A 12,617-nucleotide genomic window follows, 5' to 3' on the forward strand; every position below is an offset into this window, starting at 1 on the left:
TTTAAAGTCTGTTTACTGTTGATTTAACGTGTGTTCCACTTAATTCAATTCTTCTGTTTTGTGTACATCAATAGGATTGTGTCGAGTGCTAAATAGTGTGTCCCAGTGGATATACTCACTCACAGGTACAGTGTCATGTAGTCTCTCTAAAGCAGGTAAGATGAGCACACCTGTCGCTTAGTGATGGAGGCAAACAAACTTCACCAGCTCGCCACAGATCTGCTGCCGTATCACCTCAGAGAGAGAGAGCAATTTATTTCAATTAAGCCACACCAAATTGGATTGCTTCAGTCAAAAACATTGTTATTAAATTAATTATTGAAAGCTTAAAAATAGCTCTTTTGTAAATAACATTTATGATTTTACCCAAAGGGACATGAATCCATTTCCTGCGAATGCATGGGTTTTGATGGCATAGTTACACTAGTGCACCATCCTTTATACACTGTCAACTGAAGTTGTAAATATAGTAGGTAACAAGTAAAACATTTTTTTAAATAAGTTAAAATAATGCTCCAAGAGCCAAGTCAAGTTTATATAGCGCTTTTGACAATTTTCATTGTTACAAAGCAGCTGTACAAGAAAACATTGACAATAAGCAAAACATATAAGGTTGTGCAAGTCAAAACACAGGTCAAATATCAGACAGACTATAAAATCCTATATGCAGTGTTAATTATTCATTATGCAATTATGCATATATAAGCTTTGTATACTGTGCTAGGTTTTAATGGACTAGTTTTGATGCACTTATGTATCTGTAAGTGCACTTATGTATTTTGTTGCCTATGTTGTTATAATTGCTTCCAATGTTTCCTCATCTGTAAGTCGCTTTGGATAAAAGCGTCTGCTAAATGACTAAACGTAAAAATGTAAATGTAATTAAATAAGACTATAAAATTCTAGCAATAAAATAAAAGAGTGATAAAAACAAAGGCAAAACAACCATAATTGATGCATGAAATGGTTACATTTATTTGAATGCAACACTGTGAAGTAATTTAATAACAAATAAACAAGCAAGATAAATAAATACATCTAATAAAAGCAATGCCATTCATAATGTTCTGTAATGATGCGCCTTCCTCATTTCGATCTACTCGGTAACATCATCTGAAAAAGGAAAACATTATCTGGGGGACGCGCCTTTGCCATCGGCCCAGTGAGAAACTGAACCGCCATCCTGAGTCCAGATCAGCTGAGTTTACTGTCCTCCAAGGCACACTATGTGCGAGCATCATGCGATGCAGGTTCAGGAACAGCTGTCTGCGGTTTCACAGCGCCGTCGCGTGAGGTCGCTGTTCTGCGCGCTGCATTCACGCATTCAGCGCACACAGACGAGACATCGACAGTGTGGATTCATTCAGTCGACGTACAGCTTCCAGTCTCGTCTTGTATGTACCGAGTTTATTCACTTGATTTGAAATATAGAAGTCATATTAAGACGGCTTCACCTCGGTATTAAAGCTGGAAGGTTCGCAGATATGCACCCGGCAGGATGGATTTTATGTGACTCGTGTGAGTTGTGATGAGACGATGATGGCCCAGGGAGAGAAAGATCCAAAACACAGCAACCAGGTCGTGCTGGTCAAGAAAATCATAACGAGACACGACATCCCGGTAAGTGAAGACATGACCCAAGCACGCGCATGTTAATCCAACACGCAGCGGGCGCGTCTTGTGTTTATTTCTGCTAGATGTGTTAAAAACGCGACAAATAAAACACATCGATAAACGTTGTTTCATATTATATTTGTCCGTATGACGTGTATGCAATATCGTGTCAACGTATGCAGATTTGTGCGCGTGAAGCGGTGTTAGCATCCCGGCTTACGTTAGCGCGAAACATCACAGTTGTGCGTTTGCGAGATGGCTTATGAACATTGTATGTGTCGACAAATCCCACGCGTGGTATTTTTAGACACATCTCATCGTGTATTAACGCGTGTCACGCGTGATTTGTCGTCTGAACGTGAGGTAAAGCTAACAGATGCTACTTTCAGCCGATCAAGTATCTTATTACGTAACAGACGCAAGAGAGAGAGAGCGCGCGCACTTGTACCGACGCACACCTGGCCGTACGCTTTTCTTTTGCGTGTATTATCGGAGTTCTGATCGTACTTTCGGTATGATTTTATATTTTATCAAATTAACAATGAACGCATTCAAAAAGGACTGACGCACGAGTCTCACCTCTCACTCTGAGAGTGTCTGTTGTCATGGAGATGTTTTCACTCATCGCTGACGTCACCGAGGGCTCGGCGTTACGCGTGTGAAGGTGTCAAGCGTGTCACTGATAACACCGCTTTTGTTCTGTAGAAATATAAATAGAGAGAGCACATACTGTACTTATTAAAGGGATAGTTCCCCCCAAAATGAGAATATTTTAATAATTTACTTACACGCAGATCCTTTATCAATTTATTTGTTTTGCTAAACACAAAGGAAGCTATTTGGAAGAATGTCAGTAGCCAAGCCGCTCTCTTCCCCCATTGACTCCGATAGTATAGATTTTCCCAGCTATGGAAGTCAATGGGGGTGAGATCTGTTTGTTTACTAACATTCTTCCAAATAACTTTTCGTTTGTTCATCAGAACAAAGAGTTTTATTGATGGTTGTTAATGAGAACTAAGCTATCGCTTTAAATTTAACGTATAATAAAACGTTGTAGTTACACTGGAAAAAAATTGACCAACTTTTGCCACGTTAAATATGCTTTACATGGAACTTGATTCTTTATCTATAAAAATAGTTTTAGTTTGCTATTTGTTGTCTCCTAATTAGGGGTGGGACGAGACACGTATCCCACCTGACGAGACACGAGACTGGGTTCAAGAGACGAGATTTTTAGACTTTAAAAAAAAAGAAATCCTCAATGATGAAATATATTGGGAACATTTTTTCTTTTATTCGCCTTAAAACACTAAATGCTAAAGTTTAGTAGTTATAAAATCACGTGGTTTTTTATGAAACAAATTACACTTCTATTTAAATGAATGATCTTTTGCGGAAATAAACAATATGTAAATACTGCGAAATGTTTTGTCAGATACTCAACTGACAGGCACCAAAAATATGCTTTGTTTTCTTAACAGGTTCAGCTTTTAGTAAAGCGCTGTGGCTGTTTTCTCTTTATACTTTTGCATAGTGCTCAACCGCTTGTGTTATCGGAGGTGCCGATCGTATCACAATGTCAATGTGAACTAGGGCGGCTCGACTATGACACGAATCATAATCGCCGTTATTTTGGCCAACATTGAGATCCCGATTATTTAACACGATTACCTTTAAAACGACATTTAACTTTTAAAAAACTTGCCTTTTAAACTCTGAATTCAACTGAAAAATAAATGTAAAGAAATAGCCCCGCTGAACGACCGTAAAGAAAAGGGTGCGCTGTTAATTTATACTACAAGAAAAGAGATGATCCTTGCAAAATGGAATGCGGCACCCTTTAACCCCAAGGGCCAAAATTGACGATTATGATTAATTTTCGATTAATTGCACAGCATAATGTAAACCCTCATAGTCTTCGGAGAAACAGTTAAAACGACATAAACACATCATATTTTATTCTTACATTGCACATAAGTAAGAGACGGATGATCTGTTTTTTAAGAGGCTTGCTGTGAAGGTATTTAAAATAACGTAATGTGAAATTGCAATTGCGATAGTGTTTTGATTGTTGTACAGTGTCACACACGTTACATTTAGGGAGGACATGCGATTAAAATACTCGCAATTTCGAGCCCATCATCCCAATTGCGTGAGGATATTGTGTTCTCGTGAGACGCGCCGGATCAAAATCTCCCTCATTTGTATGCCTGTTTTGGATCAAGTCATCTGCCGAATGCTATCACAAGAGTGAGTATTTAAGGCAGGGTCATGAAAACTGTTCTGTCAGTGCTGGATTAGGACATCTCGGCACCAGCTTTTGTTTAACCAGAGACCCCATATGAATACCAATGATGGTTCCCATCGAAACCTGTAGTCTTTGGAAACGTGCCACGTTCAGCTTCATGTCATTTCTAATGTTCCAGGTCCGGCAGGGAATTGGAAAGCCCAGCGTGTATCATGCCGTGGTGGTCATTTTTCTAGAATTCTTTGCCTGGGGTCTCCTCACGACGCCCATGCTGACTGTGAGTCCTTTAACTTTTTAATATTCTGAGCTTGTGCTTGTCACGATGAATGCTTTTAATTCCTTAAAGGAACAGTTCACCCATTTACTCGTACTGTAACTGTCCGTGGAGAATGTCCCAGATGATCTGTTCTGCAGAAAGAAAGTCGACAGTGATTTATACTCTCGTGCTCTTAAAAACAAAAAATACTACAGCAGTATATTTGATAACGTCTTGGTCCAGTTTAAAACTGTATATTTTTTTTACCCTGTAGTGAGAACTGAATTGAATTCTTATCTTTATCTTTATCATTCGCAGGTTTTACATGAAACATTCCCCAAACACACTTTCCTAATAAACGGCCTCATTCAGGGCGTGAAGGTAAATGTTCTTGACTGTATCATACACTTCAAGCGAATCTGTGGGGGTTGACGTCAGGATGATTTTGCGTGTGTTGTTCAACAGGGTCTGTTGTCGTTTATGAGCGCGCCATTGATCGGCGCCCTTTCAGACGTGTGGGGCAGACGATCGTTTCTATTGGTTACTGTATTCTTCACCTGCGCCCCCATACCTCTTATGAGACTCAGTCCGTGGTAAGACCCACTGCCACGGTTGTACAAATCTTAAAACATCAGGGAAGTTGTCATATAAAGAAAAGTCATGAGAAAATTTCATAGAAAAATGGATGCCTTGAAAACGCTGTGTCTCACTTTAAGGCCTCCTCTTGTATTCCTTTGTGTTATTGTATTCAGGTGGTATTTTGCCATGATATCCATGTCCGGCGCGTTTTCCGTCACCTTTTCCGTGATATTTGCGTACATCGCAGACGTCACGGACGTGCACGAGAGGAGTACGGCGTACGGACTCGTAAGGGACATTTATTCAATCTTCTCTAGTGAAACATTTTGAAAAGATATGACTACATATAACAGATCAATATTTTGTTGATCAAGCAAAATATACATACAATCATGCCCTGAATTCATTTTCATGGCTTCAGGTTTCTGCGACGTTTGCAGCGAGTCTTGTGACGAGCCCGGCCATCGGCGCGTACCTCTCGGCCAGTTACGGTGACAATCTGGTGGTGCTGTTGGCGACGCTTATCGCGCTGGCCGACATCTGTTTCATTCAGCTGGCCGTGCCAGAGTCTCTGCCTGATAAGATGAGACTGAATACCTGGGGAGCGCCGATATCCTGGGAACAAGCCGACCCTTTCGCTGTAAGAACTTGATATTAATGTAACAAAATATCAAAATGCTTAATGATTCAGACATTTAATTGATTTCTTTTGCTTTTTTCACAGTCTTTAAGGAAGGTTGGACAGGACACAACAGTTCTTCTCATTTGTATAACAGTATTTTTGTCGTATCTCCCAGAGGCAGGCCAATACTCCAGCTTTTTCCTCTACTTACGCCAGGTACTGTTTTAATTTGACGCTTTTAATGATAAAGAGTAAAGATGGCGTATGTTTTGCTGCCCTTGCGCCCTGTCGGCCCAATTAAAGCAGCCGTCTGCATGCATTCAATTTTAATCAGCAGTTTTCCCGCAGAGCAATTTATGAAACAACCGGGTCTTCATTTTTATTGCCTCCTATTGTTTGCATCTGGTAACCCTCAATTCATTCGCTGGAATGACCGCATGGCGACTGTTAGATATGTTTGTGCTGCAACAACATTTAAATGCAACCTAAAGCATTTTACTGACAAGTAAAAATGATCTTGTTTCTGTAGTATGTGAACTGTTAGCTTTGTGTGAAATAAAATATAGGACCTACTACATTTGCCAGAAAGGTTTAAAAGAAAGTGTCATTTAAAAGGGAGAAAATATTGCGATATATTGTGATACAAAAAACTGAACTTGTTAAACTTTCATGACCTATTATTCGTGCTTAATTCCTTTCTTTATTTTAATGTTTATTTTATCAACTTTTTGCAAATATGTCACATTTGATTTTTAAAAAATCTCATCCTACTGTTATATTCCAGTTTTGAATTGAATTATAAGCGTATCGTATCACCTCTATATCCATATTTTGTGTTTATTGTTTTCGATTGATAACATCGGTCTGTTTTTGAGCGTATCCTGGTCTCAGTTTAGCTCACTGACGGATCATTACCGGACCTAACGGAGTTCACTCGATTCGGGTTCACCGCTGCAAACTGATGGGGATGTGCGTCTATCTCTCTGTCTCACAGGTCATTAACTTCTCACCCAAAACGATCGCGGTGTTCATCGGCGTGGTGGGAATTCTCTCCATCCTGGCGCAGGTATTTAATTGAGGCAATATTCTTGGATCTGCCTTATTGCTCGTGTCGTCGGGCTGGCGAGACGTGTTGTGAAAGTGCCTCTAATAGATGAGACCAATTGAATTGAATTCCGTTAAAAGTTCACAGGTAGAGCTAATGAAATTAAAGCAGGGCTGTAATGAGCAGATGGCGAGGCACTTGTAGAAAAGTAAAGAAAAAGAGCGGCTTTATTAACTGTTTTAACACAAAATGTCTGCAGTGGTGTAATACCACGGTATTCTTTGAATTACGTATCGACATTGTGTGTGTGTATATATATATATATATATATAATCCTTGTGACTTCTTTTGTAAAAGAGCATTTAGTTTTGAATAGGCTTATTTGTTATCATCAGCATGTCTGATTTGAATGATATATCTAATAACTGTTTTTTTGTGTTCATGACAGACTCTGTTTCTCACTTTATTGATGAGAACCATTGGAAACAAGAACACCGTTCTTTTGGGTCTGGGTTTCCAGATTCTTCAGCTGGCCTGGTACGGTTTGGGCTCCGAGCCGTGGTAAGTATTTTTGACATGTGGATTAAGGGCTGCACAAAATATCAAAATTATTTAAATATAAATATTTTCTATGGATTCCTACAAACTCTTTTGTTCATTTGATTTATTAGGTATACTTAAGCGATATTTTTAAGCAGGCCTATACTTGTATGTAGTAAGTAGCTACATAACAATACTACATAAACGTTAGTAGTATACTAGTTAGTGTACTGTATCAATTGTGACTTGGGACTAAAATGTTCTAATTTTAAGTTTATAAAAGTATACTTTTGTGCTGGTTTCCCAGGGATTATGTTGAATCAGAACCAGGCCGTAGTTAAATTAGGATATTTTAGTCATTTTAAAAACGTACTTTATAAATAAAACATTACTGTGTGCATCTTGAAACAAAACAAATGTACCGATATATTTTAAGATATGTCAGTGTAAGTTGTTTTTGATCAAGACACTTCTAACATTTAAGTTAGTCTGGGAGCAGGCTTAAGGCTTGTCTGGGAAACCGCCCCTGTAAGTGGTGTTCTATAAGCATGCTTAAGCAAGCACACTACATAAGCATGCAATGTATTAATAGTGCACTAGGAAGTCTACTATATCAAAACTACTTGAGACTAAAAAGGTCTAATTTTAAGCTTATAATGATACACGGTCCGGTTGGAAACGTTGAGTAAACACACAATTCGTTTATACCGCAAGTATAACACAGATTCGCTTAATAGGACTAGGTGTTATAATCCCACTATTTCAGCATCATTGCCCACGACAGAGGGAGCAGTCAAGAATATGAATTTAAGAAAAGGAGGTCTGAGGTTTCACTGGGTTCATCGGGTAGGCATCCTCTGTGTTTGTGGGATTGATGAATCTAGAAATACATACTTACCTTTCCTTGCCATTATCAGAGAGACATCTCATGATTTGTGATCCCACTTTCATCACATCCAATATCCCGGGTGAAAGATGCCTTTTGGTGAGGTGCTCTTTGTATGGTTCCCAATCAATGCCACACATCAACAGTTGTGCACCTCAGCCTCATTGGGGGTTTGGCCCTTTATCACAAGACACCCTCAGCCAAGGGAGGCCCACAAAACCATGTCCTGCCGCAGGTTGGTTGCTGCAATTTCCAAGGGGAAAATAAGTCTGTGGTTTAAATCAACTCGCATTTCCCAACCCCTGGCTATACTCAGCCGGCCTGAATCTGGGGGTTAAGGGCTTTGCCCGCGTTATCTGCACCTCCCGAATAAAGGGTGCAAGTGAATACTGACATCTTTCATGTTTCAATACATCAATACACATTTTCAGTTTGTGAAAGTATACTGCGAGAAAACAACTAGTTTCAGTAGTAGTTTGTGTACTTGTAAGAAATTCTAACAAAGACAATTTTGATTATATAAAATATTATGCGACAGTATATAAAACTATGCCAAAAAAGTATTAAATGAGCTACTCACACGAGTCAAAGTAAATTTTAAATACTTGATAATACTATAAGATACAATACATTAGAAATACATTTCTCTTCAGTTTTTTTCTTCACCGTTGTGCAGTAATACTTTAAAAACGACTTTGATATTTTATGGAGTCATTATCTGAAGTTGTTTGTCATGTTATTCAGGATGATGTGGGCGGCCGGCGCTGTAGCCGCTATGTCCAGCATAACGTTTCCAGCCGTCAGCACTTTGGTGTCCCGCAGCGCAGATCCAGATAAACAAGGTAAATCAGTAACATGGTATTGATAAAACATTGCGAATCGTGCAAACCCCAGCCACAATTTCAATCTTAAAGTAATGATATTCTGGGTGTAGAGTGATTGATCTGTGTTGTTTATTCCTCAGGGCTGGTTCAGGGAATGATCACTGGCATCCGAGGTCTCTGTAACGGTCTGGGTCCTGCACTCTATGGTTTCGTTTTCTTCCTCTTTAATGTCGAACTGAACGGCATCACGACAGCCGAAGCGGATTATCCCATCCCTCTCCAAACCTCCACTGAGGTACAACAGCGTTCTCATCCGTGTCTCATTCAAATCTTGTGAATTCTTCCTGTTATGTCATTTTCCTCTCATCTGTGTTCTTGCATAGAAGTCGACAATCCCCGGTCCTCCGTTTCTCCTCGGTGCCTGCACGGTTGTGGTTGCTTTTATAGTCGCTCTATTCATACCGGAACACCCCTTGCCACCTGCCACGCCCTGCCAAACCCTTAAAAGCAGCACCGGCCTGGCTGGAGCCCACACCAACACCCCGCTGCCCGGGAGCGATGAAGACTTCGAACCCTTGCTGGAGGACAGCAATGTGTGACAAGCAAAAAGAAACGATAAGCTGGTTAACACATGAAAAACGGCCTGTGGCCTATTTATTTATTTTTCTGATTCTGTTGTTTTTAATGATGATGGTCAGTCTAAGTTTTGCACTCAGAGGATTTTTACTGAACATTTTACAGTGTTCTACATCGAACTGAATCGACACATTAAGGGCTTTATTATAAGTGGAATCGGATAAAGAATTGAGTTTGCGTTCTGGCTGGTTCTCGAGGAACCCGGAGGCCTTTGGTTTGGTCGATTCCTCTGAAGTTCAAAGCCGAGCTCTTCGTGTGTGTGTGTAGATATTTGGGCAAAGTGCAGTAAAATATGTCGTTGATGGAGATTATTATGATTTGAAGCATATTGTTACTGTCAGTGAGATTCACGACAGAATTCTCACAATAACATTTCACCCCAAAATGAAAAGAAACCACATTTTGTAGAAAATGAAAGACCGGTTTTAGGACTGTTGAGATAAATTTAATTTAATTAATTTTTGTTAGATTCTTATCGGTGCCATTGTCAGCATACAATAAAGACATCACAAATACTATCATACAGTACAAAATAGCAAACGAAACTTCAAGAGACATTTAAATGCCAAAGCAAAACAAATGTTTATGTTTAAGCTTTTATTAATGCAAAATGTCTTTTGATTTTGGGGTGAGATGTTCCTAGATGATTTCTAGAGATGGAGATGAATATGATGGTATCGGCAGACTGTTTGCAGTGCTTGAGTAAACACAAGCCTTAAAATCACATATCCTGTGGAATAGATTAGAAATGAAGCCGGTTGCATGAGCAGTATTTGATGTGATCATATCCAAACTCTCCACACTGAGACACTAAAGGATATTACTCATGTTAACAAAGTTCTTTCAAGACAGTCAGTTACAGTATATTGTACTGTATGTATAAAGCCCTGTTTACACAAAGGACAATAACTACAGTATAAAATGAGTCCACAACCAGAATGATACTGTTCAACAATAACGTTGGATCACTTTTTTCTAGCTGATGAACGATAAAATATTGAGAGCCAATCAAAATCCATTACATTTTAAAGGGCTTGTGCATTTGAAATGTGAAACTTTAAATGTAATAATATAACGTTAGCGTGCATTGACAGGGCTTTACTGCATCTCTGTGTTTTCTATGCAGTAGTTTTAGGAACTGTCGATCATAACAACTGATCGGAAGTTGTAAAGTCAACATGAAAAGTGACCCAAGTTTCCTAATACATGTTTCTTGACATCTGTAAGCAATTCATCATAAGGAAAATAATGATTGTCCTCATCATTTTTATTTGATTTTCAGCTGATTATCCATTACGGTCCTGTAGCGTTTTACTGCAAACCGAAGGAAACATTATCCATAGATACAAATATATAAACATCATGCTGAAACTTGCAAATTCCTTTTCATATTGACTTTTCACTTAGTATTCTGTACGTTTTTTTAAAAAAGTTTTAGGTTTTGCTTAATATATTTGTATACGTTTTCTGTAAATGTAATTATATCTTCACTTTTACACTCTTGGAAAATTTGCATTGTGCATTTGTTGGAGCTAATAATACTCAATTCCTTTCGATATATAATTAAAGGACAATTCTGAAAAAGGAGCCAACACGTACCCACCAGCTACCTCATTTCGGAAGGTTTTGTGGAAGGATGTGAAAATTTGATCTAAAAAAACCCCGAAACGTTTATTTTTTATATCTACTTTTCTTCTTTTGTATAGTCACATTCCATTCTCACAACACTGGATTTTGAATAGGTTTTCCACTTCGTGTTTTCTGATGTTTGTGATTTTAGGCTAAGTTCCCAGTCGACATGTTCTTGCATTTACGGAATGATTATTTCGATTTACCAAAGGAATCTGTTGAAGTCAAACAAACAAACTGTGAAGCATCACATAAGAAGCTGCAGGTGGTCTTTAGTTTGATATGTGCCGGCTACTTCCTGTTTTTCTGACACATCAAGCATTCCACATAAACACCACGACAGCCCCAGTATTGCGTTCCCAAAACCTTCGGTGACCCCAGAAACGATGATTAGAATCCAAAATGTTACCTCCCATCATTTATTCTCCACCTTTGACCTCTTTGTCAGGCCGTTTTGCATTATCAGAATTCAGACTCGTATTATTATTATTATGCAGCAAAGCAACGTGAAACATCTCGTGAAAAGCTTGAAACTGATAATGTGTTAAGATTGCAAAAATTGCCATGCCAAGATGGAAAAACGCTTGGCACCGGCCCATGCTTTGGGTTTTGTATATATAGGATAAAAGTGCACAGCTTGTAACATCAATGTACTATAATGATGGTTATATGAATAATTCTAGGATTGTACAGTACTGTATATGTGTTGAATATGATGAAGCAAAACATTTTACATGTTGTCAGAGCTGAAATATTTTGGGACAGAATGACACGTTTCAACTATCTCTCAAGCAGATGTTACTAGTGTCTTCTGCAAAGCACGTCTATAGTCATTTTAGTTTTTTAAACATTGCTCTGAACATGTTGGTGCCTGACCTGTAGACATGTTGGTTTTTAGAATGTACGCATGTAAATACCGAAACACACGGAGCAGCTATTACACATGATGAATATGATGTACATGAGGACCTTTATGTATTTATTGTCTGTATTGTGGGAATCTATTAAATAATTGCAAATGTTAAATAAAAGAACATTGTGGGGAGTGTGCGGTCATTTCATGCTGCTGTTTTGTTGGCCATTAGAGGACACTGTGGTGCTGTCTATGTGCTGCCACCTTTGTGGAATCTTCAGTATTATCGTGGTCAAAACAGGGTGTTGTTTGAAGTATCTTGTGGCACGTGTCATGCATATGATAATCATTCAGTATCATGGTAAACAGTATGTGCTATTATTATGTGATACCACCATAATACACGTAAGGACACTTTCTCATGTAACACAGTGCAATAATTATAATATTATATAATATCTTATATTACAGACGCCTGGTCCAAAGGTAACTTCCAGTCTGTGTTTGTTTATAATATAACAATTTATTTTAGATTTAATGTATATTCATATTTTATCGTTGTAAATTAAACAAAAACTATAGTTATTGATTCGTTGCAGAGGTCCACCGAGATTTATTTTGAGCCACATAACCTTTGTTTAAGTTGTTTCTGCAGAAATCGTCTGTAAGATTATTTTATAATGTAATATAATTAATGGACAGTATCATGGATGTGAAATTATCAGTCAAAACTTGGAACATACAAATTTCTCAGAGAAAGTTCACGTGTATATTTAGACTTTTTCATCTTAATAGCCGATATACACATATTTTGGGATTATCCCTTTTAACACAATGTTATTAGGCACCATAGGTTCTTAACAATCTTACAAATAAACTAAACTA

The 12,617-nt window shown here is 38.4% G+C and overlaps 1 protein-coding gene across 1 annotated transcript; it reads left to right on the top strand.

Annotated features, from left to right (window-relative positions):
- The first annotated feature begins 1,320 nt into the window (after positions 1-1,320).
- Positions 1,321-11,934, top strand: mfsd14ba (major facilitator superfamily domain containing 14Ba). Its single transcript, XM_079447861.1, has 12 exons — positions 1,321-1,620; positions 4,041-4,139; positions 4,437-4,499; positions 4,584-4,711; positions 4,871-4,985; positions 5,119-5,337; positions 5,422-5,535; positions 6,314-6,385; positions 6,813-6,925; positions 8,535-8,632; positions 8,755-8,909; positions 8,998-11,934. Exons 1-12 carry the CDS (start codon positions 1,537-1,539, stop codon positions 9,211-9,213), a joined length of 1,476 nt encoding a protein of 491 aa, XP_079303987.1. The 5' UTR covers positions 1,321-1,536; the 3' UTR covers positions 9,214-11,934.
- The last annotated feature ends 683 nt before the right edge of the window (positions 11,935-12,617 follow it).

The sequence above is a fragment of the Barbatula barbatula genome (assembly GCF_947034865.1).
Source record: "Barbatula barbatula genome assembly, chromosome: 24".
Taxonomy (NCBI): Eukaryota; Metazoa; Chordata; class Actinopteri; order Cypriniformes; family Nemacheilidae; genus Barbatula; species Barbatula barbatula.